The following is a 23,698-nucleotide window of genomic DNA, read 5'->3' as shown; positions in this document are numbered from 1 at the left end:
TTCTCCGGGAGGAGAAAGGGGAAACCAGTCCTCCATAGAGGCGGAGTGACAGGGGAAGGGGAAGGGCATGAGAGGACTTGACAACCCAGGAATCAGCAGAGTCTGAAAACTCAGGCCTAGAAAATGGCCTTGTTGGTGGTGAGCAGAACTGAGCCAGGCACCCAGACTCCACTTGGTTTTCCCTACAAAATACTGTGAAATATCAGGTCTCCTTGCAAAAACCCTGTTATTGGACAAAACAGGAGGGTGCAGACATACAGAGCCAGAGCAGAGGGAATTTGAAGTTAGGAACTGATCACTTTCCTAGGATTTAAGAAGTAGATGCATTGCCCTCTGCTCTTCCCTTCTAGAGAACCTCTGCTTGGAGTAGGGGGACCCATGACCATGCATAGCTGTCTTTATTGAATGCTTACTGGTATTTATTCACTGACACCTCTTAACAACCCTTTTACGTTAGATACCGTTATTATCCCCATTTTGTAGGTTAGGAAACAGGCCCCAAAAGCTGGTAAGTTAGAAGAGTCAATGTTTGAATCCTGTTGAGCTGGCTCCATTCTCTCTCAGATCATTTTCAGCAGAGTGTACGTAGTCTCCATACCCCCTTTCCCCTATTTGTAAGGACATGGCCTCCCATCTCTTGGGATGTGTGATTAGGAAACAGCATAGAGACAATTAAGAATCCCAGGCTCTGGAGTCAGAGCTGGATTTCAACGCAGTCTTGTGTCTTGCCAGCCCTGTGACCTCAGGTAACTTATTCTTACTAATCCTGAGCTTCTGCATTTGCTAAATGAGAACAAAATCATCATATACTCACTGAGAGCTTATATTATGTGCCAGGAGCTGAGACAGGCTTTTTTTTTTTCCTGCTCATTCATTTGAGATGCAATTCACATATTATAAAATTCATCTTTTGAAGTATACTATTCAAGGCTTTTTAGTGTATTCACAGGATTGTGCAACGATCACCACAATCTAATTCCAGAAGATTTTCATCAGTCCAAAAAGAAACCTCACTGTCCTTAGCTGTCACCTCCCTGCTCCCCCTTTCTCTCTTCCCCCAGCCCTGGAGAGCTGCTGATTTGCTTGCTGCCTCTGTAGATTTGCTTTGCCAAGGCTTGGCTGAAGTCACTCATCCCCAAAGACACCCAGGAATCATATTTTAAATTAGTTTTTCTTTTCCATGGTGCACATGGAGGGAGATGGGAGGTACCACTGAGATGCTTCTGGCTACATGAAAATTCACCTGTATCTGTACCTTTTAAGAAGCCAGATGCTGATGTCAATTAAATATCACTCCAGGATGACAAATTTTTAAGAAATAGAGCCAATCAGAATTAATGACTTCCGGTGGAAAGATTTTTTCAAGACAAAGCATTGGACTGTCTCTAAAATGTGGATGTCATGAAACAATCCTTTGTATAAAAATGATGACAAAAACGTTATTTCCCAAAGAATTAAAAACATGTAGTGAGACAGATACACGAGTCTTCATAACAGCATGTTCACAGTAGCCAAAAAGTGAAACAGCATCAGTGTGTGATGAGACAAAGGACTTGTGGGCTTTCCGTACAGTTGCATGTTTTTCAGCCATAAAAAGGATTGAAGTGCTGATAGAGGCTACAACTTGGATGAATCTTGAAGGCATTATTGCTACATGAAAGAAACCATGCACAAAAATCACAAAGGGTGTGATTCCATTTATATGAATATCCAGAATAGGTAAATCCATAGAGACGGCCTGCAGATTGGTGACTGCCAGGGGTTGGAGAGAGGGAGGAATGGGGGTGCAACTGCTTAATGGGTGCAGGGCTTTCTTTTGGGATATTGAAAATGTGGGCTATATACAGTGGGTGGTTGCACAACATGTGAATTTACTAAATGACATTTAATTGTTCACTTTAAAAAGGTTAATTCTGTGCTATCTGTATTTTACCCCAATTTTTAAAAACGATTACAAAAGACATCATCAAAGACAATGTTATGATTTACGACACAACTGCTGGGAAATCATTTATAAGAGTTTTGTGCCCACTCCCACGTTTGATGCACTCAATAGCCCTGTGAAGTAAACACAGTTCTTATTTTGCAGGTGACAGACTTGAGGCACAGGAATGTTTATTAACTTAATCTGGTCACTTAGTAGCAGTGCCAGGGTTTGACTCTAGACCCTCTGGCCCCAGAGTCCACTCCTGTAGCCAGTGCATTCCACCAGCTTTCATTTCCCACGATGCCCAGGATGAAAACAATAGCCCTGGGAGCTGCAAAGGCTCTTGTGTTAGGCTTGCTGCTTAGAGTTGGGCAGGTTGTCCACTGCTTGAGGGCATCTGGCTGAGAAGGAGGCCTGAGGATGGGTCCCTTTCTAAAAAAATTTATACCAACAAGGCTCTGTATCTTATGTCTCCTTTGTCCATTCCCAGCTCTGCCTGCCCAGGACTCTTACTGCCTCCAGAGGAGCAAAAGAAAATGACCAGGTTTCAGGTGAGTTGAGTTCTGACTTTCATCTCTTAACATGACATCTCTTTTCTCAAAATTAGTCATTTTTCTCTCTTAATTGTGAAAGGTAAAGGAGGACAACAGGTATTTGTTCCGTGCTAGTTACTTGCCTTTTTATATGTTCCATTTTTTGTTTTTACATGTAGTTTTTGTTTTCTTTTTGGTATTGGTTTGTTTTCTTTTATCATCTTTTCATACCCAGTATTGTAAAAGTTCATAGATATCAAAAACTGAAATTAATTATTCCTTACTATGGTGTAACACAGTCTGTTTAACCGTTCTCCCATTGAAGAATATGGGGAAGTTCCAGTTTTGGGCCATATAGAATCAAGCAGCTATGGACACTCATTTATAGGTTTTTCTGTGGACATATTTTTATTTCTCTGGAATAAATGCCCAGGAGTGTACTTAGTGGCTGGAATGCTAAGTGTATGCTTACATTTTTATATTAATTTAGCTTTTCCTGCTTTATTTTGATTGATGTGGCTAGTGTAACCGAGAAAATGATTTTAAATTTTATTTTTATGTGATTTAAATATACATAAATACCTGTAGCTAGTGTCTATACAAAGTGGACAGCAGATTTCTAAGAACCTTTTGTGTATTCATTAATTAAATATGTAGAAGGATCTTCTGAGGTGGGTACCATTATGCAGATGTACAAATTGAAATTTTAAAGAATGTTTCTGTCTAAGGTACCATGGTTAGTAAGAGGCAGAGCTTTGGAACTTAATCTGAGGTGTTGTGGTTCAAAAAGTGTGATCTAACTTCAGCACTCTGCTCACATAGATGATTGTCACAGGTAGATAGTATGTGCCTTGAGAACACAGATGATGATTTGTATAACTCCCAAGGAAAGGTGACTGAAGGCATTTTGGTTTGTCAAAGGGTAACAAAGTGACATTATTTGGGCTTAGTGTATGAGTGAGTGATGTAATCTTGTGTGGGCAGACGTATTAGTGTTGATTAGATTGTAATTCTTTGAGTGTTTCCATGGAGATGCAACCTACCCAACTGTAGGTGATAACTCTGACTGGATAATTTCCATGGAGGTTTGGTCCCATCCCAAGAGGGACACTTTGAAGAAAGTACAGGAGTTGAGAGAGGAGCTGCAGGTGAGAGACAGTTTGAAGATGGCGTGAAAGCAGACTCTTGCTCCAGAGAAGCTAAGAGAGGACAGATGCCCCAAGAGCAACTGAGAGTAACATTTTGAAGAGGAGCTGTGGCCTAGAGAGGAACATCCTGGGAGAAAGCCATTTTGAAACCAGAACTTGGAACAGATGCCAGCCATGTGCATTCCTAGCTAACAGAGGTTTTCCGGATGCCATTGGCCATTCTCCGGTAAGGGTACCCGATTGTTGATGTGTTACCTTGGATGCTTTTTGGCCTTAAGACTGTAACTATGTAACCAAATAAACCCCTTTTATAAAAGCCAATCCATTTCTGGTATTTTGCATCCCAGCAGCATTAGCAAACTGGAACAGATTTTGGTACCAGAGAAGTGGGTGCTGCTGAATTTGCAATATGTTGGAACTGCTTTTTAAATGAATAAGGGGAAGATTCTGGAAGAATTGTGAGAAGCTTGATAGAAAAGGCCTAAATTTCTTTGAAGAGACTGTGGAAATGTTGACTCTAAAGATGCTTCTGATGAGGCCTTGAGCAGAGATTATGAATGTGTTGTTGCGAACTGGAAGAAAGGTGATCCTTGTTTTAAATTGGCAGAGAATTTGTTGGATGGAAGGAAGAATTTGAGAGCGACGAACTGGGATACTTGACTGATCAGATTTCGAAACTAAAAATTGTGGATGTAGCATGGCTTCTCCTTGCAGCTTATAGTAAAATACAAGGGAAGAGAGATAAACTTACAACTGAACTCTTGGGTTCAAAGAAACCAGAAACTTATGGTTTAGATAATTCTGGGCTTCTAGAGGGTGGAACCCCAGAAGCTACAGCCCAACATGAGGATTTAACCAAACATGGAACCCAGCCACCATTTCAGTACAAGCCAGGATTGGAGATGGAGTTATCCAGAAAGGATTTCTGGAAAATCCTATTGTCTGATGGCTTTGACCCCTGTGTGCTTCATGCCAAGCCAAGAGAATTTTGCAAGATCTTTAAGGACAGAGCTGCTGCCATTCTGGACTGGAGGAAACAGACAAGGAACAAATTGAAGGAAAAACTTCAGACAGAGCCATGGAGGTTGAGGTTTGGAGTTGAGATCTCGGGTTGGGAGAGTGGAGTGACCCACACGCATGGAAAGGGTGAGTTTGCCCTGGAGTTCGAGGGTGGGCCTTCCACCTCGATGTTCAGGAAGAGTGCTTTCACCCCAGGCCTTAGGGAGGGTGGAGCTCATTCCCAGGGGTTTTGAGAGACCCTGGCTGCCACCCCACTGTTCTGAAGGGGTTGAGCATGTGCCCTGGAGATGGAAGAGAATCCAGGTGCTGCCCCGATGTTTGAGGAGTGTGGGGCCGAAAAGGTGGTCTCCTCAATGTGTGGATATGTTGGAGCACTCACTCCAGCATTTGGAGAGAAAAGGGCTGCCATATAGGCCCTTGGAATGTGTGGGAAAGCCCCTCTCTCATGCCCCAAGGAATCAACGTCATTCTGTAAATGACTCTCAGACTTTGAAATCTAATGGAGTTTGTCCTGCAGGTTTTAGAAACTGTTTTGATCCCTTAAACCATGTTTTCCTTACTGTTTCTCCTTAGGGCAATGGGAATGTTTATCCTATGAATGCTCCTCCTTTGTATATTGGAAGCAGATAACTTGTTCTGAGTTTCACAGGTCCACAGTCAGAGGGGAATTTTGCCTTAGGACAAACCATGCTTATAACTGATTTAATGGGATCTTGTACTTAACTATTGTTACTGAAATGATTTAAGTCTTTGTAATATTGTGATGGGATGAATGTATTTTGTATGTGGAAATATGTCATTTTGGCATCCAGGAGGTGGAATGTGCTGGTTTGAATGTATTTTGTCCCCCAAAACACCATTATCTTTGATGTAGTCTTGTGTGGTCAGGAAACGAATTAATGTTGATTGGATTGGAGACTTGATTGGACATTTCTGTGAAGATGTGATCACTCAACTGTGGGCGAGATCTTTCATTGGATAATTTCCACAGAGGTGTGGCCCCGCCCATTCAGCATGGGCCTTTATTAGTTTACTGGAGCACTATATAAGCTCAGACAGAAGGAGCAAGCTTGCTACAGCCAAGGGGGACACTTGGAAGAATGCACAGGAGTTGAGAGAGGAGCTGCAGATGAGAGACTGTTTGAAGACGGCCATCGAAACCAGACTTTTGCTCCAGAGAAGCTAAGGAGGAAAACGTCCCAAGGGCAACTAAGAGTGATATTTTTGAGGAACTGCAGCCTAGAGAGGAGTGTCCTGGGAGAAAGCCATCTTGAAACCAGAACTCTGGAGCAGACGCCAGCCATGTACCTTCCCAGCCAACAGGTTTTCCGGATACCATTGGCCATTCAGTGAAGGTGCTTGATTGTCGATGACTTACCTTGGACACTTTATGGCCTTAAGACTGTGACTTTGTAACCAAATAAACCCCCTTTATAAAAGCCAATCCATTTCTGGTCTTTTGCGTAATGGCAGCATTAGCAAACTAGAACAAAAGGAAAGGTGGATATTTTCAGACTTCTTGAAACTAAATTGATCCAACATTACTGAGGCAATTTGGTGGTATCATCGGAACTGTGAAATGTGTGTACTCATTTCAAGAGTTACTGTTTCAGGGAACTGACTGTCGGAATACTCAATGGGGGCAACAAATTAAATATACAGGGATTAGGTTTAATTGCACAAACTTTGGGTGTAATTGTGGAAGGACATTTGTGGAATAGGGAAGAGGAGGAAATTACTTACAGTTTACTCAGGTTCCCCAGGATCCTGAACATCTTCCCATGTATCTTCTGTCTTCTCAGTGCTGGCCTTTGTCCAGTGGACAGTGGTTGTAAGATTGATGTGTTGTGTGTTTGACATTGTAGGAGGCAGTGACATTCAAGGATGTAGCTGTGGTCTTCACCAAGGAAGAACTGGGAATGCTGGACACCGCCCAGAGGAAATTGTACCAAGATGTGATGCTGGAGACCTTCAGGAACCTGCTCTCTCTGGGTGAGGAGAGGAGCCCTCTGATGCTACCTGTCAGCCCCCTGGAGTATCTTTCTGTGCTCAGATGTTTAAGTCTCTGAGACTCTTGACATGCTTCCTTGAACTTGGGGTTCTGAGTTTCCTAATTCCTGTGGGACAATTTTTCTATTCCTTATCTCTATTTTCAAATTGCAGTTGTGACATATTGTTGAGTTATGAAATCAGTTAATGAGTTGCATCATTATCACCTTTGATGAAACAGAAGAGAGTAGAAATATCACATCTCCTTCTCAAGAACTACACATAGTGCAACAAAAATTGTGAGTAAAAGTAGTAAAGGAGATGTGATAAAAATAGGTAATGGTTTTGATCACTTGATGCAGTGATTTATGTTTATGGATTTTTGCATTGGCTTACAACATAAAAGGTATTTATTATTATAAATTGCAATCAGAATTTTGAAAAATACTACTTAGAGCTTGTATTAGTTACTAGGGCTGCCCTAAAAAAATGACTACAAACTATGTGGATTAAAACAAAAAAATTTATTCTTTCATAGTGGTAGAGGCCAGAAGTCCACAGTCAAGGTGTCTTCAGGGCCGCCCTCCCTCCCAGGCTCTAGAGAAGAACCCTCCTGGCCTCATCCAGCCTCCAGAGGCTCCTAGCCTTCCTGGGCTCCTGGCAGCGTCACTCCAGCCTCTGCCTCCGTCTTCACATGGCCTTTTCCCCCCATGCCTGTTTTTTCCTACCTCTGCCTCTTATAAAGTCACTGGACATTGGTTTAGGGCCCTCCCGCATCCAGTATGATCTCCTTTCAAGATCTTAGTTACCTATTCAAAGACTGTTGGGGAAAATTTAGCAAATTTGCACGTTGATATATTCACCTTTTACTAATGTCTTTTCCTTTGACCAGGACCTCAAGCCTTTCAACCAGATATAAAATTACATTTGGGGAGAGAAGAGAAACTTTTGATGATGGAGTCAGAAATTGAAGATGAACATTCAGGTGAGAACCGTGCAGCCAAACCATTGCGATTAATAGCCCAGCAACTCTGCTTCTCATCACCTCTTTGGCTGCCAGCTGACCTAAGCCCCGTCTTTCATTACTCTGCTTTGATTTGATCAGCTTTCTGACTGCCTCCCTGCTTCCACTTTTGCCTTCCTGCAGTCCATTCTCTACATGATAGCAAGAGGTATCCTTTAAAATGTAAGTCAGGTAATGTCATTCCTTTGCTCAAAACTGTCCCATGGCTTCTCATTTCACTCAGCAAAATCCAAAATCCTTACCCTGGCCCCCAAGGCCTTACATGACCCGGCCACCAACCAACGCTGTGAATTTATTCCTATCCTTTGCTCCTCATTGAGGCCCTTCCAGCTAGAAGGGACTATTTTCTGCTGAGAAGACGTAGGGACAATGCCCTTGAGCTTCCCTGTTTGATCAAAATGATCTGAGGGGCAAACAGTTAAACTCTAGAGGACCATAAATCTGACCTAACAGTACTCTGATGTTCTGCCTTTGATTTCTCTGAAGTGTTAGGAAAAACTTTTACAGTCACACCTTTCACTTTATCTTTAGACCATGGTTTCCTGAGAATACCCTGGATTTGATCTTTACTCAGAAGTTATTTCTTAATTTTAACATCATTCCCATCACTATATCAGGCTCAAGATATTAAAAACCAACATTTATTGTGTCTTCTTTGTTCAACTTTCCTTCCTTTATCTAATATTTCTCTTTGCACATTTTATTATAAGCAGGAAGAAAAAACTAGGCAGCACTTTCAATACTGGCCAGAGCACCTAGTTTATTAAGTACATTTTTTTCTCTCCACATAATGGCAGACGACAGCGCTGCTAAATTTTCTGCCACTACATAGCAAGGACCCATGCTTCTTCCAGTTTCAGGTAACATTTAATTTCCCTTTAAACCCTCTCCATGGCCTCCTCAAAGTCCAGACTTTTATGAAAAGTCTTAAGGCAGTTCACTAATACTCTCCTAAAAGGCTTTCCAGCCTCAGATTTCTGCCTGGTACCAATGCTGCTCCCACAATTTTTTAGTCTTTTGCTATGAGGGCACCCCAAATCAAGAGTCTGTATCATTTACCTGTTGCTATATAACAAATTACTTCCCCAACTTAGCAACTTAACAACAACAAATATTATCTTATGCCTTTTCTGAGGGCCAGAAATTCAGGAGCACTTTAGTCTGCTTCAGCATCTCATGAGGTTGTGGCCAAGATGTTGACTTGAGCTTCAGTCACTTGAAAGCCTGACTAGGGTGGCAGGTGTGCTTCAAAGATGGGCTTGTTCACATGGTTTGTGGCCAGAGACCTCATTTCCTCCCTAATTCTTGGCAGAAGGTCTATCCTTGCTAAGTGAGCCTCTCAGTATTGCTGCCTAAGTCTCCTCAGTGCATGGCAGCTGGGTTCTCCCAGAGCAATTATGCCAAAAAGAGCAAAAGACAGAAGCCCCATGTCTTTTAAGACATAGCCTTGGAAGTGACATTACATCATTTCTGCCATATTCTCTTGATTTCACAGACCAATTCTGATACACTGTGGGAGGGCAATTTAAAAGGGTATGAATACCTGGAGGAGTCATTGGGAGCCATATGGTGGCTCCACAGCATCTTTTGGTATGTACCATTACATAGCTATAAAATCTAGAAGGCAATATTAGCAATTTAGGTTTATCCAAAAATTCATTAAAATTAAGTAGTAAAAATTATGAAAGCTTAATTCCCATAGCAAGTGTCAGCTATGGGAATGAATTTTGTCATTTTTTTTCAGATTATAATGTTCTTCAGTTGGATATTGTATACCAGGAGTTCATTGAAACCAAGGGGAAATTCTCTAAAACTATACTTCATTTGACATGTTGGTTTAATGACTAAATTAAATAATGGTGCCATCTTCTGGGTTCATTATGGGTAGAGGAGAGATTTTTCCTTTGCAAATATATTCTCACTTTTTCTGAGTACATCCCCTCCTCTTCATCTTGGGCATTCTGGGCATCCTATGATATGTCCATCTGTATACACTATAGGATCAATTGAGCCTTTTCTAGATATTTTGCACTTGCTTGCCACATACAGATGTATGTGCTTAAGACTTGGTGTAAGTTGTAAATGAGTCCCATTAAACACTTAGTGGATAGAAGCCTAGTGACTACTACTTTGTTTCCACAGACATGGAAAACCAGTGATAAAGTCAAGTTGGACTTTCTGTTGATTGACTGTGGTCTCCAAATGTAGTCTATATGTGAAATCTTTTTTTCTCTGAGAAATCACTTGTCCTCATTATCTTCTCTTAATTCTCTTTTCCTTCTAGGACACAGGAATCAAAATGAGATAGAGACTCTTCAAGAAGTGGCATTAAGCTCTCTATTACATGAAGATGTTACATGCTGGCAGATGTGGGAAAAATGTACAAGTAAATTAGCCAGAAATCAAGATGCGATAATAAATCTTCAAGGCAAGAGCTCTGAGATGCTAAAAGAAGGTGATTCCTCCTGTCATATTTGGGCAGGAGTATCTATTGACATTTCTGAAGATGAGAACAAAGGAATGAAGCTTCAAGGGGAGAGTTTCAGTAGGAATCAAAATAAGGAGTTTCCAGATAGGACCACCTGGGATTTTTGGAGGAAAATATATCTGAGACAGTCACAGAACTATCAAATGGATATAAGAACTAAATGGTGTAAATGCGATCAGTGTGTTACGAGAACAGACTCTCATCACCGTGATGGTCATGGAGTACACAGAAGAGAGAAAGCATTTAACCATAATAATTTTGGAAAAGACTTGAAATCATCCCAGCATAATATAATCCACTCAGGAGAGCAAACCTCTGATGGGAGTGGAATAGTCATCAGTATTGACTCTAATTTTGAACTTTGTCAGCAATTGCACTTAGGAGAGAAGCTTCATGTATGTATCGACTGTGGAAAGGGCATCAATTATAGCCCAGTTCTTCCCATTCATAAAAGTGTTCATTCAGGAGAGGAATACTTTAAGAATAAAGGATGTGGTGAGGGCCTCAGTCAGAGTTCACATCTTCACACTAATCAGAAAAACAACACAGGAGAGAAAACCTGCAAATGTCAGGTAGGTGCTAAGAGCTTCAATGAGAATTCCTCTTGTCCTGCATATGAACTTATTCACACAGGAGAGAAGCCATGTAAGTGTGACATGTGTGGGAATGACTTCAGTCTTGGCTTAGATCTTATCATTCCCTGTGTGGACAACACTGGAGAGAAATCCTATAAATATGATCTATGTAACAAAGGTTTCAAACAGACATCACAACTTCTTACTCATCAGAGAGTCCACAGTGGAGACCAAACATGCAATTGGGAAGCATGTGATAGGATATTTAATCAGAATTCTGATCTTCATCAAAGACGCCACACTGAAGAGAAACCATATCAATGTGAGGTGTGTGGAAAGGTCTTCAGGAGGCCCTCACATGTTCAGCCCCATCAGAGAATAGATGGTACAGAGAAACCATACAAATGTGATGTGTGTGATAAGAACTTCTGCCATGATTCCAATTTTCAAGGCCAACAGAGAGTCCACACAGGAGAGAAACCATACAAATGTAAGACATCTGTTCAGAACTTCATACAGATGTCACATCTTCCAGTTCATCAGAGAATTCACACAGGACGGAAGCCATATGAATGTGAGACGTGTGGTAAGGGCTTCAGCTGGAGTTCACGTCTTCAAGTCCATCAGAGAGTCCACACGGAAGAGAAACCATACAAATGTGTGACATGTGGTAAGGACTTCAGTCAGATTTCCAATCTTAATGCTCATCAGAGAGTTCACACAGGAGAGAAGCCATACAAATGTGCATCATGTGGTAAGGACTTCAGTCAGATTTCACATCTTCAGCGTCATCAGAGAGTTCATACAAGAGAGAAGCCATACAAATGTGAAACCTGTGGTAAGGCCTTCAGTTGGAGTTCATATCTTCAAGCCCACCAGAGAGTCCATACCGAAGAGAAACCGTATAAATGTGTGACATGTGGTAAGGACTTTAGTCAGATTTCAAATCTTCATTCTCATCAGAGAGTTCACACAGGCAAGAAGCCATACAAATGTGACATGTGTGGTAAGGCCTTCAGCAGGAATTCAGAACTGCAGGCCCATCACAGAGTCCACACAGGAGAGAAACCATATAAATGTGTGACATGTGGTAAGAACTTCAATCAGATTGCACATCTTCAGGGTCATCAGAGAGTGCACACAAGAGAGAAGCCATACAAATGTGAGACATGTGGTAAGGCCTTCAGCTGCAGTTATTATCTTAAAGCCCATCAGAGAGTCCACATAGGGGACAAACCATACAAATGTGAGATATGTAGTAAGAACTTCAATTGGATTTCAAATCTTCATGTTCATCAGAGAGTTCACACAGGCGAGAAGCCATACAAATGTGAGACGTGTAACAAGGCCTTCAGTAGGAGTTCAGAACTTCAGGCCCATCACAGAGTCCACACAGGAGAGAAACCATACAAATGTGAGACTTGTGGTAAAGCCTTCAAACAGATTGCACATCTTCAGGGTCATCAGAGAGTTCACACAGGAGAAAAGCCATACAAATGTGAGACATGTGGTAAGGCCTTTAGCTGGAGTACACATCTTCAGGTTCATCAGAGAGTCCACACAGGAGAGAAACCATACAAATGTGAGATATGTGGTAAAGCCTTTACCTGGAGTTCATGTCTTCAAGCACAAGAGAGAGTCCATACAGTAGAGAAACACTATAAATGTAGTGGATGTGCTAAAGGCTTCACCAGAAGTCCACATCTTCTTATTCATCAGAGGATCCACACAAGATAGAAACCCTATTGTAGCATCCTCACATCTTCAAGGCCATCAGAGAGTACATACGGGAAAGGAACCATGAAAGTGTTTTCTGTGTGGTAATGGCATTAGCATTTATTTGTTCACATTCCTCACATAGTCCATAAAGGTGAAAAAAAGAAAGTACACATGTGTTCTGGGTAGATGGCAGTATCAGAGAAGCAGAGCAAACTTCTACCCCTTGGAATAACTAGAGAAAAGGCAGCAAATGCACCTGACAGCGGTTCCAGGGTACGAGCAACAAGAGTAGGAATCTACAGTATAGTGGGCATTTGGATGAAAAAATCTAGAATTACGTCTGAAATGATACGAATTTATTCAACTGGGATCACTGGGGATGGCAGCTGTGAGGCTGCCGCCAAGCAGACAAGGGAGGAGCTCTCCACTCCTTTACACCCATGTCAGCAAGTAGCTTGGGAGATAATCCTCAGCCTCACTGCTCTGAGCTCCCGTGAGGGAACTTGGGAAGCAACTGACCTGTTTTGAATGCACACATAATACTCGATGCATTTACTTTTCCTCCATGAAGTGCCACAGTGTGCACGGCAAGAGGCGGAGTTAAGTGAGGGTGCCACCTGGAAGAACCAGTTGCCCCTCCACCAGCCAAGAAGTTCATGGACGCGTTATGGTCCAGAACCAGAACACAATTGAGCTGGCTGAGCGTGGGGAGGGTGTAATGCACAGTCCCATAGCCTGAGAATGGTTCACTCAGAGGACTGGGACTCACCAGACACACTGTGCCTTGCAGTGGACTCCATGCTGAACTAAACAGCCCACTCCCACCCCCAGGGCTTGCAGTCCCCAGTGGACACAGAAAACCAGTGCACTCATTGGATTTCCACCTGGTTTGGAACTGATCAGTGTGCACCCACACAGGGAAAAGCTGTCTTGAGGATAATAAGTGGCTGAAGGGCTCCATCTTTTGGGAAGGGAGGAGAAGTGCACTTCAGCAATCTGTGGTTCTCCCAAATTCTATACACATGTCCAAATAATCCTGCATTTCCGAAAACAACCTTTTCAAGATAAGCAAATGACCCAAAGTCCACAGAAAATCACAAAGCACATAAAGACCCAAGAAGATATGGACAAGCCAAAGGAACAGATTATAAACCTGGAAGAGACACAGAACTTGGAACAAAATCAAAGAAGTACATTCAGATCTCCAAAACAACTTCAGTGGGTTGGCTAAACACATAAAGGACATGGAAAAATCGAGAAAAGCATAAAGAAGAATTTGAAAGAGTAAATAGAAAAATAGCAGGTCTTATGGGAATAAAAGATAATGGAGATCAAATTTAAAACATACCTGAGACACAACAGCAGATTTGAAGTGGCAGAAGAAAGATAAGTGAACTAGAAGGCAACAATTGAATGCAAATACACATTAGAAGAAATGGAGAAAAATCTAAAAATTTGAACTTTTGACTCTGGGAAATTATGGACAACATAAAGTGCACAAGTATAAGAATCATTGGTGTCCCAAAAGGACAAGAGAAGAGTAAAGGAATAGAATATTTGAGATTGGAAAACTTCCCAACCCTTATAAAGGACAAAAATATGCAAATCAAAGAAGCCAGTCGATCTCCAAATAGAATAAGTCCAAAGAAACCCACTCTGAGACATATTAATCAGATTTTTAAATGCCGAAGAGGAGAAAGTCCTGAAGGCAGCAACAGGAAAGTGATTCACCACATATGAGGGGAACCATGTAAGTACTCGTTACTCAGTGGGCACCATGTTGGTGAGAAGGTGGTGGTATAACATTTAAGTTTCTGAAAGACAAAAACCAGTAAAGGTTTTCAAAAGTGAGGGTGAGTTTAAAATTATCACTGACAAATGCTGAGAATATTTGTTAGCAAGAGGCCTGCCCTGCAAGAAATACTAAAGGGAGATCTACTGGAAGAGATAAAAAGAAAGGGGAGAAGTCTGGAGAAGGGCACAGAGCTGAAGAATACTAGTAAGGTGAACTTAAAGGGAAAAAAATAAAGGGCAAAAAATAAATAAAAACCAACTGATAAGATGGTTGATTCAAGAACAATCTTTAGAGTTAAAACTTTGAATGTGAGTATATTAAACTACTCAATTAAAAGACACAGATTTGGAGAATGGATTAAAATGTATGATCCATTGATACGCTGTTTCCAAGATATTCATCTTAGACCCAGTGACACAAGGAGATTGAAGTGAAAATCCACACAAGCTGCAGCCAAATGAATGCAGGGGTAGCTATACTAATATCAGACATAGACTTGGAATGCTAAGATTTCATTACAGACAAAGATGGACACTATATACTAATAAAAGGAACAATTCATCAAGAAGAAATAACAATCATAAAGGTTTATGCACCCAATCAGGTAGCTCCAAAGTACAGGAGAGAAACACTGGCAAAACTGAAGGGAACAATAATAATGGGAGACTTCAATGAACTACTCTATTCTATAGATAGAACTAGGCAGAAGAACGGTAAGGAAATTGAGAACCTAAACAATGTGATAAATGAATTATGTTTACCAGAAATATGTAGACTGTTACATCCCAAATTACTGCAATAGCCATTCTTCTCTAGTGCTGATGGAATGTTCTCCAGGATGGATCATATGCTGGGGCACAAAATCCTCAATAAATTTACAAGATTGAAAATATTCAAAGCAGATTCTCTGACCATGATGGAATGCAACTAGAAATCAGTAACCACCAATGAGCCAAAACTTTCACAAATGAAGGTAAAACAGCACACTCCTGAAAAGTTGTAAGAGGAATTGATAAATATCTAGAGGTGAATGAAAACCAGAACACAGCATATTAAAACCTATGTGATGCAGCGAAGGCAGTGCTGAGAGAAATTTATAGCTCTATATGCATACATTAAAAAGGATGAAATAGCTAAAGCAAAGACCTGACTCAAGAACTGAAGAAGCTAAAAAATGATAAGGAAACTAACCCTAAAATTAGAAGGAAAAAAACAGCAAAGATTAAAGCAGAAATAAATGACTTGGAGAACCAAAAAAAAAAAAAGAAATAGAGATAATAAAACCAAAAGTTGGTTCTTTGAGAAGATCAGGAAGACTGACAAAGTGAAAACAAGAAGAGATCCAAAAATCGGATATGAAAGGGGGTCATTACTATGAATCATAAGAAGACACTATGATCAAGTGTAAGCCAACAAACTAAACAACCTAGGAGAAATGGACAGTTTCTGGAAACATAAACAATCTATGCTTACCTAAGAAGAATTAGAATACCTCAACAAACCAACCGCAATTAGAGATCCAATCAGTCATCAAAAATGTTCCTACAAATAAAAGCCCAGAACCAGTTGACTTCACAGGGTAATTTTACCAAACTTTCCAAAAAGAACTGACACCAGTCCCGCTCGAACTCTTCCAAAAACCTGAAGAAAAAGGAACACTACCTAACTCATTTTATGAAGTTAATATCACTCTAATACCAAAACCAGATAAAGTTACTGCAATAAAGAAAAACTACAGGCAAATATCCCTAATGAATATGGATGCCAACATTCTCAAGAAAATATGTGCAATTCAAATCCAAAGGCACGTTAAAAGATTTATATACTGGGACCAAGTGGGGTTCATTGCTGGCATTCAAGGGTTGTTCACCTTCATAAGTGCTGAAAAGGCATTTGACAAAACTCATTCTCTTTTGATAAAAACATTTCAAAAGGTAGGAATTCAAGGAAACTTCCTCAATAAGATTGTACCTGTTTGAATATATTATGTCCCCCTAGAAGCCATGTTCTTAAATGCAGTCTTGTGAGGGCAGACAATCTTTTGAGGGTGGGGTGTTCTTTATTTTTACTGTTATTTTTATTTTATTTTTTGGAGTAATGAAAATGTTCAAAAATTGATTATGCTGACAATGAACAACTATATGATGATACTGTGAACAACTGATTGCACACCTTGGATTTTATGGTATGTGAATAAATCCCAAAATGCATTAAAACTTAATCTGAACACTGACTTACAGATGTCTGCTTCCTTGAAGCACCAAGGAGTCCAAAATATTACAGTTTTGGGCAGGAGAAGATAAACTCTGATGACCTATACTTTTAAGGTAGGTCAAAAAATACAAAACTGGCCAGAGATGGGAAGAACAAAGATAAATCAATGCAATAAAAATAAGGTTTCTTTTCTAAGTTGTTACAACCCATTGATAAGAGTTTCATTCGTGATTGCTTTTACCTTTATACAAATATATATATACGCCAGGTTGAGTCACTTGTGTCTTAATATTAGCCAGAGAAAGAACCAATACTAAGATAACATAGCTGAGCAACTGTCTTATGACTGAAGGGACTCATGAAATTCACCATCTCCTTGAAGACCCATAACTCTGTGGGAGAATGACTCTAGGGAGATTCAAAAAAAAGGAAGTCCTGAGAAGATGTTCTGTGTTTTCTAGAAATTGGATTTCCACTTTTATTGGTCAGTTGTGGATTGCTTTCTGTGATCTCTTTAAGCAGCTTGTGGTTTTAGATAAACCTGATGGTCTGAAGGGGACAAGTTTGTCGTCTCAAGGCTTTACAGAGCATCCAAGTTGTTTTGGCCCAGGTCATGATTGATTAGGGTCTTATTGGTGCTGAGAGCCAATGCAACTGAAAGGAACTGAAGGAACATCCACAGCCATAGACATTTCAGGTTACACAGTGGCTCCTTTACAGCCTTACATAGAGGCTTCAGTCCAATAATTCCTATGTAATTCAGCTGCAGGTACAAATGAGTTAGACTTGACTTGGAGAAGCTTTGAGAGATGACTGCAACCAGCTTCTGTTATGCTGTAGCACCAGAGCACCAGGGTCTATAGCTTGCATTCAGGGTAACTCAAGCCCTCACAGAGAAGTTTCACTCTCCATCCCTGAGGTCATTCTTGGTCAAGCACAGGTGTGTCAGCCTTGGTTGACAATCAAGAGCAGAAGCAAGGTCCTTGCAGCAGGATTCTGTGAGATGACAGTCTTCTAATGACAACCTCTGCAGGGAGCATTCTGGGTGGTCAAAGTTGTACACAACTTCAAACTCTCATACAGGAGCACATTGGATATGAGTTTCAGGCATGTCAGGGACTGGTTGATTTTCAGGGTCAAGGAGAGATCAGCCCATTGCTGAGCGGCAGCTGAACAAGATTCCAACCTGAGATACTGAAGGTTACGTTTTGGGTGTCTCAAGACTTCACACAATGAGAGGAAGTATATTGTTCTGGTCATTGCCTTGAAGGGTCACATGAGTCTCTTGACCACTGAAAGTGAGGCAGAAGTTCTGATAAGCGTCCACAGGGGAGATATTTTTGAGGTAGGCTCTCGGGCTTGGCTACTCCCCGCTGCCATTTCCACAGTCTCGACATTAATCTTTTGATTGTTTCTTTGGAAATTTGACTCAATCAACTGTGTGGGACTGTTTGATTAAATTATTTCCATGGGGATATGGACCCCACCCATTCAGGGTGGGTCTAAAATCCATGGAGTCCTGTAAAAGCACACAGAAGGAGCAGAGAGACACTGAGAGAGACTTTTGGAGAGATTCATGCTGATGGTGATGCTTGGACATGCTTGGAGAAGCAGACAGAAGGATGTTTGGCTAAGAGATGAAGCCCAGAGTTTGCTGCGGGATATGCTAAGAGAGGACCCCCAGGCCCTGAGAGAGATGTCCTGGGAGAAAGAACCAGGCATGCACAGGGGCTGATAGAGGAGCTGGAAGAGAACCTGGGATCAGATGCCAGCCACATGCCTTCCCAGATAACAGTTTTTCTGGATGCCATCGGTTATCCTTCAGTGAAGGTATCATCTTGTTTATTCCTTAGTTTGGACACTTATGGACTTAGAACTGTAGATTTGTAACTTAATAAATCTCCTTTATAAAAGCCGATCCATTTCTGGTATCTTGCGTATCTGCATCATTAGTAAACTGGAACAATGATGAAGGGCATATATGAAAAACCCACAGCAAGCATAGTACTCAATGGTGAGAGACTGAAAGTCTTCCGCCTAAGATCAGGAATGATAAGGCATCCATATTGGACAGGAAGAAGTAAAATTTTCATTATTTGCAGATGATATAATCTTATGTTTGGAAAACCCTGAGAAATCAACTGCAGAGGTACTTGAGTTAATAAACAAATTCAGCAAAGTGGCAGCATACATGATAAATGCCCAAACACAGTAATGTTCCTTTACACTATTAATGACCTAACTGAAGAGGCAATCAAGAATGAAATTCCATTCAAGATTGCAACAGAAAAAATTTAAGTGTCTAGGAATAAACTTAACCAAGAATGAAAAGATCTCTACCCAGAAAATTGCAAAACTTTAAAAGAAATCAGAGGTCCTAATTAGGTGGAAAGATATTCTGAGTTCGTGGATAGGAAGGCTAAATGTCATTAAGATATCAATTCTATACAAACTTATCTACGGATTCAATGCAATTCCAGTCAAAATTCTAACCTTTGCAGACTTGGGAAAGGTAGATACCAAACTTATTTGGAAGGGAAAGGAGCCTCAAATTGAGAAAAACATTCTAATAAGAACAAAGTTGGAGGACTTACACTTTCTGACTTTAAACCTACCATAAAGCCACAGTAGGCAAAACAGCATGGTATTGGCACAAAGATAGACACATTGATCAGTGGAATTGAATGCAGAGTTCCGAAATAGACTCTCAGTTCTATGGTCAACAGATTTTGGAGAAGGCCCCCAAATCCACTAACTGGTACAGAACAGTCTTTTCATCAAATGGGGCTGGGAGAACTGGATATCCATAACCAAAAGAATGAAAGAGGACCTCTACCTCACACCCTATACAGACAACTTAAAGTGTATCAAAGATCTCAGTATAAGAGAGTGTACTGTGAAATTCCTAGAAGATAATATAGGGTAACATGTTCGAGACCTCATAATAGAAAGTAGCTTCTTAAGCATTACACTCAAAGCACAAGCAAAGGAAGAAAAAGTAGATCAATGGGAACCCCTCCAAATCAAAAGCTGTACCTCAAAGGAGTTTTTCCAAAAGGTGAAGAGGCAGCCAACTCAATGGGAGAAAATATTTGGAAACCATATATCTGATAAGAGACTGATATAAAGCATATATAGAGAAATATGACAACTAAATGACAGTACTACAAACAGCCCAAATTATAAAATGGGCAAGATATGAAGATATTTTTCTGAAGAGGGACTACTAATGGCTAAAATACACATGAAAACATGTTCATTAGCTATAAGGGAAATGCAAATCAAAACTACGAGATACCATCTCACACCAATAAGAATGACTTCTCTAAAACAGGAAAGTACAAATGCTGGAGAGGATGTGAAGAAATTGGAACTCTTATCCACTGCTGGTGAGAATGTATAATGGTACTGCAGCTGTGGAGCACAGTTTGGCAGTTCCTCAGAAAGCTAATTATATTAACCTATGATCTGGCAATTCCACTTCTCATTATATACCCAGAATATCTGAAAGCATTGACATGAACAGATGTTTGTGCACTGATGTTCATAGCAGCAGCAGCATTCACACTTATCAAAAGATGGAAACGACCCAAGTGTCCTTCAACACACGAGTGAATAAACAATGTGGTATATACGTATGATGGAATACTATGCAGCAGTAAGGAATGAGGTCCTGAAACACATAACACGGATGAACCTTGAGGACATAGTGAAATAAGTCAGGCACAAAAGGAGAGATATGTTATCATTCATATGCACTCCATGAATAATGTAAAGTCAGTGTCTTAATTATAGTAAATTGGTCTTAGAGATAGAAACAACAGACCCAGGAATGATTACCTAATATGTACAGACTTATTAACAATATTAAAGTTAATGGCAAAGGATGGGTGATGATAATTTGTTTATGGGATTATAAGCATCAGTATCACATTGAAGGCAAAGATGATTGAAGGGGTTGTTTAAAGGCATGTATCCCACAGATTAGCACTACAAATACAAATACGTGGTTGCAAGATCTGCTTCTAAGGTATGACACTGCTACAGTGTTAACAGTGGTATATGGGAAAACATACCTATTGTATACTATGTGCTATATTTAATAGGAATGCCTTATTAGTATCACACTAATACTAGGGATAAATAAATTGGGGTGTTTGGGGCTAGATAATTGCTTATAATTGAGAGTAATGATTGTACAACTAAATGAATATAATTTGAGACATCAATTGTTTTTCAACAGAATATATACTATTTGAAATTAGGAACCCCCCGTTTAAGAAGTCATACCCTTGATTGTGAGGCTTACTCTTGTGAAATTTATGGCTGTAAATGGGAACCAAAGTCTACCTGTAATTACATATGTGAGCATCTCCAGAGAACCTCTTTGTGTTCAGATGTGGCCTTTCTCTGCCCAGCTGTGCAAATAAATTCATTCCCCTCCCCTCTATGTGGGACAGGACTCCCAGGGGAGTGAGTCAACCTGACCACATGGAACATGACTCCCAGGAATGAGCCTGACTCAGGCATCAAGGGATTGAGAATGTGTTCTTGACAAAAAGGGGGGGGGGGGGGATGTAACAAAATAAGATTTCAGTGGCCGACTGATTTGAAATGAGGTAGAGAGGCTATCCTGGAGGTTTCTGTTATACAAACTTCAACTGGTTAGTCTAAATGGTCACAGTATGCCAAGCCCCAATCAACAGTAGTCCTGATAATACTAAATAGCTGGGGCCTTATCTAAGACTCCCTAAAAGTGACACTAAGTTTAGTTTTCAAAAACAAATCCTACAGCATATTCCTATGCCAGATAAATCCCAAAACCCAGTGGCAAGAGCATCAGGCAGATCCATCCCCCTTTCCCAAAATGTCAACACCCCTTTTCAATATGAAAGAGAGTAGTCACTGCCCAGATATACCTGAAGATTGAGACACTGGTCAAACAAGTTGGAGGGGTAGCAACAGACAATATAGGATTTAACAAAGATTACGAATATATTCCTAGGGTATTAGAATGGCTAGAAGGAAATAACTGAAATGCTAGAACTGTAACTCATTCTTTTAAATTTACTCTAGCAATTGGGTAAATTGTACTTTGAAAGTTATCACTTCATATATTTCACAATAAGGAAAACACTGAAATTGTGGAATTGTGACCCATAACATTCTTTGAAATTTGCTCTGTAACTAGTTAGTTGTACTTTGAAGGTTATCACTTTACAGTGTATATGTTATATTTCACAATAAAGAGTGTTAAAAAAAAAATACATGTCATGATGGGGGTAAGGTTTTCTTCAGAACTTAGACTTGTCATTTTCACAGGATCCACACAGCAGATTATATTTTTCAAATGTCCTTAAATATGATGAGTAAGGTCAAGACTTGAGCAAAAGTATGATAGACATGACAGAATCCATGGGCATTAGAGTGTCTGTATGTGCATGTATTTATGTGTGGATATGTGTGTACATTTGTATGTATGTGTATGATTTCTTATAAGGATTTAGCTCCTGGGACCATGGGGGCTGGAAAGTCTGAACCTCATAGGTCAGGGCATACACTGGTAAAGGTGTTCTTGAAGTCCTTTGTCCAAATTTTCCAGAGGAAACTGGCTGGCTGGAAATTCCAGCAAGAGACAGTGTTGAAGTTGAGGCAGAAATTCTTCTGACCTCTGAAGCACTCTGTTCTAGTTTGCTAATGCTGCCAGAATGCAAAACACCAGAGATGGATTGGCTTTTATAAAAGGGGGTTTATTTGGTTACACAGTTACAGTATGAAGGCCATAAAGTGTCCAAGGTAACACATCAGCAATCGGGACCTTCACTGAAGGATGGCCAATGGCATCCGGAAAACCTCTGTTAGCTGGGAAGGCACATGGCTGGCGTCTACTCCGGAGTTCTGGTTTCAAAATGGCTTTCTCCCAGGATGTTCCTCTCTAAGCTATAGTTCCTCAAAAATATCACTCTTAGTTGCTCTTGGGGTGTTTGTCCTCTCTTAGCTTCTCCAAAGCAAAAGTCTGCTTTCAATGGCCATCTTCAAAAAGTCTTTCATCTGCAGCTCCTGTGCTTTCTTCAAAGTGTCCCTCTTGGCTGCAGCAGCTTGTTCCTTCTGTCTGATCTTATGTAGCGCTCCAGAAATTTAATTCAGACCCACCCTGAATGGGCAGGCCAACACATCCATGGAAATTACCCAGTCAGAGTGTGGCAACCCGTGGCCTGAGCAAAACAGGCCTGCAGATCTTTGGTGCACAGTAGTCTGTGTGACCTAGGCAGCTAAATGTTTAACCTATTGTCTTTGTAAGCCAGTAAAGAGAAGAAGTGTAAATTGACCTTAAAATGTAACTTTGTGGGAAGCAGGCAGGAGGTGAGAGGCTCTTAGTCTCACAAAAAGAGTAAAATATAATTGTTCAAGTGTTATCCTAGTCCTTCCTGCACCACCTCATGTCAGAGTGACCTGTTTCCACATCTGTGCTCCCCCCACTCTTAGGAAGGCCTTTGTCTTAAACCCTTGTAAAAGGCTTTCTGTCCTCTTTGTATCGCTCGGTCGTCTTCCCTGCGAATGAGATGCCTCCCTGGCCTGAGAGAGCCGTCATGATCTCTCCATGACTTCTCACACTGAAAGTAAGCCCTGAATAAAAGTTGACATATCAGAAAATGCTCATTGTCTTCTTTGGCCTTTGGACTGACATGGCCCTCGTGGGCTGCAACACAGTCATCACCCACAGTTGGGTGGGATGCATCTCCATAGAAACACTCAAAGAATTACAATCTAATTAGCACTGATGGGTCTGCCCACACAAGATTACGTCAAAGATAGTGGTGTTTGGGGGGACATAATGCATTCAAACTGACACATACTCAATTCTCACATTTAATCCCTCCAACAGATTAGATGTGATAATGCATATTGCTGAGAGAAATCCTCTTTGTGATTAGATGAAACAACTTTGTAAATGCAAATCCATTTATGAAATGCCTTCATGGTAATCATTAGGCCAGGATTTGACCAAATAACTGGACACCATAACTGAGGTAATTTGATGCATGAAAATAATCATCACAACAGGATCATGGATGCACTTCTTTCGATTATGGAGTTACAATATGAAAGGCAGTCTGACCATTAATGGAAATCACTTTAGTAAGAAATAAATTTATTCCTTTAAGGCACTGAGATTTAAGGATTTGTTTGTGGTATGTTCCAATCCTGAGCAACACAAAGGGTCTTTGTAGCAGCTGTTTCATAATTATGCAAGAAATGGCCTGG

General features: G+C 40.6%; 1 protein-coding gene across 1 annotated transcript in view; it reads left to right on the top strand.

The window, feature by feature from the left end:
• Window positions 1-23,698, top strand: part of LOC119521156 — a 107,566-nt gene that overhangs the window by 18,956 nt on the left and 64,912 nt on the right. The window contains 4 exon segments of the mRNA XM_037819216.1: window positions 2,418-2,478; window positions 6,494-6,620; window positions 7,510-7,602; window positions 9,926-12,524. Of these exon segments, the coding sequence (XP_037675144.1) occupies window positions 2,464-2,478; window positions 6,494-6,620; window positions 7,510-7,602; window positions 9,926-12,524 (2,834 nt within the window). The 5' untranslated portion in view covers window positions 2,418-2,463.

Source organism: Choloepus didactylus, chromosome 27 (assembly GCF_015220235.1).
Source record: "Choloepus didactylus isolate mChoDid1 chromosome 27, mChoDid1.pri, whole genome shotgun sequence".
Classification (NCBI taxonomy): Eukaryota; Metazoa; Chordata; class Mammalia; order Pilosa; family Megalonychidae; genus Choloepus; species Choloepus didactylus.
The sequence above is the reverse complement of the archived record's forward strand: the minus strand, read 5'-3'. Positions and strand labels throughout refer to the sequence as shown.